General features: G+C 37.6%; 1 protein-coding gene across 1 annotated transcript in view; it reads right to left on the bottom strand.

Moving 5' to 3' along the window:
• Nucleotides 1–4460: 4460 nt before the first annotated feature.
• RNF11 (ring finger protein 11) overlaps nucleotides 4461–7359 on the bottom strand; it is a 32921-nt gene continuing 30022 nt past the window's right edge. The window contains exons 2-3 of the mRNA XM_075037081.1: nucleotides 6278–6447; nucleotides 4461–5701 (exon numbers count right to left, since the gene is read on the bottom strand). Coding sequence (XP_074893182.1) covers nucleotides 5530–5701; nucleotides 6278–6447 — 342 coding nt within the window. The 3' untranslated portion in view covers nucleotides 4461–5529. The remainder of the gene's footprint in view (nucleotides 5702–6277; nucleotides 6448–7359) is intronic.

Here is a 7359-nt window from a genome sequence, read left to right as displayed (position 1 = left end):
CGGTCTAGACAAGATGGCCCTGCACCCTGTCCAGCTGAATCTTAGGAGTGTCCAATGCTGGGGAACCCACCACTTCCCCGGGGAGATTATTCCAATGGCTGATTGTTCTCATTGGGAAAAATGTGCTTTGGCTTTCATTCTTACGGCTTGTGGATACCTGGGTCCTGGGTCAGGTTTCCGTTCTGTGATGCTGGGCTCATTGCTGATGCAAATAATTCTTGGTATTTCTAAGGAGCAGCAGGAATCTCATGTGTGGTGCCTTTGCTACTGTTGAAAGTGCGTGATCTGTCACACATGCGCACACATAAATATAAAAAAGTATTTGTCAATAATAACACAAGAGGTATATGTATGTATATTCATGTGCGCCAGTAGCAGGCTCTGTAGCCAAAGCTTTTTGAAAAGTTATCAGAACTGTTTGAACTATTCAATCGACACTTAAAAAAAACCTGAGATACTTTTTTTAAAAAAAGCTTTGATACTTTTTCAGATGATGGCTGAGGAAAATGCAAGGAGGTTAAGGGCCTTTACTAGTGGTTTGTTGTGGGATTGTAAAGGAAACAGAGCGTGCAGTACATAGCCTTCTACAGAGAGAAATCCTGAAACAAACAGGCAGTCTAGCAAGAGCCCTTCAGTGAGGTAACCTCACCAAAAAGCAGTTTTAGGCTGGAGAGCTCAAGGGCATCAGACAGTTTTTACTCTAGAAGTAGAGCTCTGCCTCAGTGGGACAGCACCTGGGATGGCTCTGTCCTGCTCAGAAAACAGAATTTACAGCAATTCATCTTTTTCCCCTTGAATTTCTGCTCGTCTGTCTCCCTCAGTCTGCTTACCCAGTGTGAATTCTTGATTAGACAAGCTACCACTAATGTGGCAGAAGGGTAGGAAAAAGATGCTAAAAAGGTGGACGTGTGTCATGTCTGTCTGCAGTGAGAACCCTGGCACAAGTGCTTCTAGTGAGCAGAAGCAGGGCCTGTTGTGTCCAGGAAAAATGTTTGGTGCGGACAGCCCAGGTGCACGTAGTATGTGCAGTGAATTGAACATTTACTATTGTGTGCGGAGTTGTTGTTGAAATGCCTTATTTAAAATAAAGACAAATATTTTCTAGGGGCTGGTGCTGCAAATAATAGGTTTATGAAGTTATTGCTACTTGTTTTCCAACTGAGAGGACACAGAAAGTTTGGGGGCTTTTTGTTTGTTTGTAGTGTGGTTGGTCCCCTCTTGCTGAGTAAGGACGTACCTTTGTGCTGCTAGAAACATGTACAGGCATTTTCACAAATATTTTTTTCATTATAGATTCCTCTCTGCAGCTTTTACTTAGCTAAGTGTCAGTGCAGGGTGGATATTGTAATAAATCAGTTGCCAGTATGCAAATATAGTTATTTCTTCTGCTTAAATCAAGAAGATGCTTTTGCAGAATATGTTTAGACTGTTCTTTTTATCAAAAGGCATTAACTTTGCATTTCATACCAAGAATTCCAAATCCCCTAACTCTTATCCCAGAACAGGTTTAAATGCAAGATAATTTGCAAAGGGTGGTTAGCATAAATTATATTCTTCAAAGTTAAATGCTGTATAAAAGGAAAAGTTAATCCTTGAAGCTAATTTTTACTCTGGGTATTAAGTCAAGAAGGCCTCTTCTGAACAGATCTTATTCTCTTTTTTTTTTTTGTAGGTTATCAACTAGTATGTATGTTTTTAATAAAAATGTAGTGTCTGTAATAAACTTTTTGTAATCAACTAGCATCCACTTTGTTTCTAAGTCCATTTTAATCCAGGATTTAACTGAGAAGAGGGCTTGTATGTTTGGTTTCAGCCATCTTGTTATTTATTTAACTGACAGTCTGACTCAAGAATTTTCATCTTTACCACAATTGCACAAGGACAGGAAATGTCGAAGTCTTGAAACTGTGGCAATCCAAGTAAGTTCAGGTATTTCATAATTCCTTAGCCTAGAAATGTACGCTTCTGCCATTGCAGAGAGGACTGTCAGCCTTCCAAACACGTAGTTGTTGTCAGCCTTGGGAAGCTGCAAGACAGTAGGAACTTTTAAAAACCTTACGTGGTTAAAGCCCTTCTACAACACTAGCTCCTCACAAAGAAACTCTCTAGGCTTTTTTGTTGTTGTTTATGTACAAGTTTTATGATTCTCTCCCAGATTTAGATAATGAACCAGCAACAGGTAGTAAGGATTATCATCCTCAGATGTAAAATGATTCAAATGGTAATTCCAGTAGTGTGCAAGAATTTTTAAGCATAAAGGTCTTTATAAAACTAAGTATTTGCAACTTGTCATTGCATCTCTCTTGCTTCAGAGTTGTGGGAATTTTGTTTTCTTCTGTTGTGAGACAAAATCCATTTCCTACTATAATCTGCAACTGTAACCTAACAACTTCCCTGCTGTGCAAGCATCTTGGATGTTGGCGATGCCCTTGGTCCCTACCTGCTCTGTTTCTGTGGCACTGCTGGGGCAGCTCTTAGTCTTTAAATGGGATAGCAGGTTGCTATGGGAGGCTGTGGCGTCAGTCAATGTCTAGGGGCGTGTGGACTTTTAATGTCTCTTGTGTTGTTGCCTGAAATTGCTGAGGATTGAGCCTGATGATCCACTCAGCTATTTCTGGGTCTGTGCCGGGGTTGTTTTGCCAGTTACAGTTCTACAGTACAAACAGCGTTGTTGTACTGAATGTTTTCATCGTACTGCATAGTCCCTACAAAATGCTTTAAAGCAACACTTTTTGATCACTGTTGATGCACCTACAAACTTGGTTACTTACACAAAGTAGCTGTTAGAGTATTTTTTTTTCCTTCAAATTGCTTTGCAGACGTTTTACTGTGGGCCTGTCCCCCCCTGAAGAACGCAGCCCTGGCATAAGAAGGGCTATGGTTGAACAGGTCCAGATGAATAAGAGCCAGCCCTTTCCACTCACTGAGCTGCAGCAGACTCTGGTTAGGAGACAAACAGCTGTGCTGTAAATGGAATGTCTAATATGCTTGAAGTATAAGTAATTTATTAGACACCTCTGAGACAGGAGGCAAATATTATCTTCATCTTACAGATGGTGGAATTAAGACACAGATCTGGTTTCACAACTGTAGCTAAAATTCAGGTTACACATTATTCTGTGTTAAATTCAGATCAATTACTTTTTTGAACTAGAAATCATCCATAACAGCATTGCACCTAAAAACTTGAAAAATCATTTGATTTATTTGTTATATTTACACATTTGTCTTTCAGCTAAAATTTGAGCTTTTTGGAATGTTTTTTTGTGTATTCAACTCTAGTTTTAGCCCTTTGCACCTTTTTGCTATTTAACAAGTATTTTAATAAAAGTAATTTCTTCCCTTAGCCCAGTAAGTATATCAGTGTTAAAAGTTCAACTATACAAAGTGCCTAGAAAAGCATTCAGCTCAGTAATTGGTCACTTCATCTTTCCTTCAAATCTTTCTTAATCAAGTCTTGTAATAAATAAAGACTAATACCAACATGACAATGCTGTTTTTTCAAATTGTTCATTTGCCAGTTTTAACAAGATAAAGAAAAGGAATGAATACTTAATGTGGACATTGTTTTACCAAAAAAAAAAAAAAAAAAAAAGAAACCAACCCCCCAAAACAAACAAACAAGAAGGAGGACACAAAAGAACACACATGGAATGATGAAAAGGAACAATGATATTGCACAACTTCAGGTCTCTCTTCCCAGATTTTGATCCATGTAATTAGGTATGTATGAATTCAGCAAAAAATTGTGTCCAGATAAATGTGTAGCAATCTGAGTGAATCTAGAACTGTAGACTGCTTTCAATTCCTTCTGACTGCTACTTGGAGTTCTTCTCTAAGAGAGCAGGTTGCTGTCAGCTGCAGGAATAATAAATAAATCAACATGTTGATTCTACATTTTGCTGACCAACCCTTCAAGAATTATTCATAACATGCACAATTCTATATTGTAAATACACTAAGTCTTCAAAGTACTTGGGTCTTTAAACACAACTTGTATCAAGTACTCAAACTATGTATGAAAAACAATCAAGAATGTTCCCTGATTTGTTGTGGTTAACTTGAGATTGCATCTCATTTTGCAAGACCAGGACTTCTCAATGTATCAGCATTGCGTTGAATGTATAAAAGTCACAGTAGGGTACATTAAGGAAGGAAAGAAAAAAGAAAGATAAAAGAAAAATCATCCTAAGTGGATAAAAGGTCCTTACAGCTACAATCTTTGCTAGACCATCTCTTAACAAGCACATACTGTTTGCTACAGAAATTAGCTAATTGTGTCATTCTGGCTATAGCAGTACTTTTTCCCCCTCAACTGCTAGTATGACAGTCGGTGTTTCTATAAACTTTGCATTTACGTGCAGAACAAAATATATTTTTCTTATATCTGATTTCATATCTGTTTGGTGGACTGATGTGTCAGCCAGCAGGGCTTAACAGATACATTTAATACAGGAGACTGAGATACAGTATGTTTATTCTTAACTTCTGATAACCTAAGAACTACAAGAACGAGAGATGCAGTATCCATTTGCTATGATCCAAGACAACCATTTTTAGGGAGAAAAAAAAAATAGAATAAGTAAGTAATCAACACTACCACTACAGTAGTTCCAAGTATTTTTTTTTTTTTTTTCAGTCAGGGTAGTTTAACTATTTATTGTCCATCTGGCCCACTTTTAACCTGATCAAGTTAAAGGTGACATATTAAAGTTTAAGGACTGTTGTTTCATTAAAATCAAAGCAAGTTATAAAAACCATGAAACCGTAATTTCACTGTAGGACTGTTTCATATCTTCATATTCTGCATCACTTGTAGAAAAGGGATAATGCATCTCAGTTTGCTTACAAGCTAGGAGATCACTTTGAAGTCTGCATATTCCTAACTGCAAACAAAATATAGCACTTTTAACAGGTTATAAATAAACTGGTTTTCAAGCATAGAGCCAGCCCAACAATAACAATACACTATTAAAAAGACCTAAGGCAATGAATTCCATCTCCAATGGACAAAAAAAAAAAAAAAAAAAAAGAAAAAAAAAAGAACTGTGCAAACAAGCTTAAAACTATTTCTTTGTGCCAGTGTTATAAAATGTAGATTTCAATAAAGCCTTGACCCAAATGCCAGGACTTGTGAAAAGAATCAGAACAAAACTGGTTACTTTATTTAGGAAAAAAATACTCTTATCTTGCTGCTAATAAAATTGGATACACGCAGTTTAAACACTTACAGTTGCTGTAACACTTTACACAATTCCTATATATGGGTGTAAGAACAAACATTAAAAGACAATGGTGGGTCAAGGCTTTACATTAAAAATAACAACCTACTTTTCTATAGTCTCTAAAATACTATGTTTTTTCCAATATTTGCAGCCATTCAGGAATATTTTTTATTTATTTATTAGGAAATGTATACTTTGTGCATGATCTTAATTCCTAATTCCCGGCTCTTTGGGCTGAATGACAAAAGGATCAAACCCATTAAAGTGGATGGTCTCCTTAAAGGTTCAGTGGAGAAACCCTGGCTCAGTTAGTCTCATATGATGAAAGCAGTGCTGCATCCACTGGCTCCATGCAGGATGGACAGGTAAAGGATCTCATCAACCAGTCATCTATACAGTCCAGGTGGTAAATGTGCATGCACGGCAGAAATCGGATAGGGTCCCCATAAACAAAGTCCATCATACAAATGACACATCTAGGGGGGGAAAAAAAAACAAACCATAAAAATATTTAAGCTGCTGTTACCACACTGGAAATAAGAAGCAGTGCAATATATACTCCTGGTTACGTTTGAGTCAGTCAAATTTTTAGTACTTGTTGATACTGTGAGGAGTTCTTAGCTCTGTCAGTGCTGGCTCCACCAAGCACTAGATTTTTTGGTGTTTCCTTTGTAGTATATGTGTGTGCCCATGGTTACGATGTCAGTGAGGGGTGGAAGCCTTCTGTAGGCACGGCTCCGCAGAGTGCATAAAACTAGAAATGGTAAACGGGAGCCATACAGGTGAGGAAGTAACAGGAAATTACTTCCCCATGAAGAGAGGATAAAGAGGAAAAAACACATGTAGGGACATGAATTACATGGGTCAGGAAAGTAAGTGTCACCTGTAACAGGAAAACAAGTGAGGATAAAAGAAAGAGCCTTTTGCAGGGTCATTTTTTTTCCTGGAAGCTACATTAAATTACAGTCCCTGAAAATAAGGCAAAAACAGGAGGACAAGATCAGGTTTTCCAGGGCAGAACATTAGTACACAGTTTGGTTTCTATAACTTACTCTCTGATCTTCTTTTCGGAGCCATCTCTTCCAGGATCATAGACTCCTTTAGGTAGATGCTGAATAAGGCCTATCCTCTGCGCTATTCTGATTTGTTCCTCTTCTGTCAGCTGTGTTGCTAGCCGAGTCTGGCTAGGAGTCGGGTGATAAACAGGAACAGGGACCTGCTCCTAAAATTAAAATACTACAGTTAAAAAAAACCACAGGTTTTCCTTGCATTTTGTAGCACAGTACAGGCAACGTATTTAACTTTTTCTCTCTCAGTCCTACAAATGTTTGTATCATCTCCCGCTCCTACTTTGCAATTTTGAGGCTATAATTATATTGAGAATGGGATAAAGTATTGAAGCCAGTATCCTGAGGAAGGAGCTGCTCGTGGTTGTTCTCTGCAAAAGCTTTCTATCTCCAGGAATCATTCATACGTGAAATACATGTACAACAAACTCCACAAGACGGCAGGCAAATAAACCCTACAGCCACCTGGTGAACTGCTAAGGTACTGAACTGAACAATGTAATGGCTGAGGAACCCCCCCCCCCCCCCCCCAGTATTTGCAATAAAAATTAATTTTTTTACATTTAGGAAGAATTGTTTGCAAAGATGAGGACAGATGAGTGCCTATTCTTAAGAGTTCTAAAGAGGAAGGTTTTATTGGTTCTGTAATAACTAAAATTTACGTGAACTGTTCTAGGTCACACAAGTTCCAATCCAGAACTGTAGATTTAATTCTTGTGTGTTTAAAAAAATGTCATCTGGACGATAAAAATAGCTTAAGTAAGTAATCCAAGTCTTACATTTGTTCTCATACATTAATATGACTTTACAAGTTGTCCCAGGCTGGACTTCAAATTCTGTATGTTTAAAGTATGTATTTCCCAAACAAAAAATAGGCAATGTGTAGGTATTACACAGTCCTTCCTCTGCCATGTTCTCAGAAGCTTCTTTTGAATTTTAACAAACTTTAGATCAGATATTTTCACTAACATATTAACATGGTACTTACTTATTTTACTTGCTTTTAAAGCACTTTTTTGGACATAAATACAAATTTTGAACAGGAAATACTATTAGGGCAGTATTGG

Source organism: Buteo buteo, chromosome 10, assembly GCF_964188355.1.
Source record: "Buteo buteo chromosome 10, bButBut1.hap1.1, whole genome shotgun sequence".
Taxonomy (NCBI): domain Eukaryota; kingdom Metazoa; phylum Chordata; class Aves; order Accipitriformes; family Accipitridae; genus Buteo; species Buteo buteo.
Note: the sequence above shows the minus strand (reverse complement) of the source record. Positions and strands in the feature narration are given on the sequence as shown.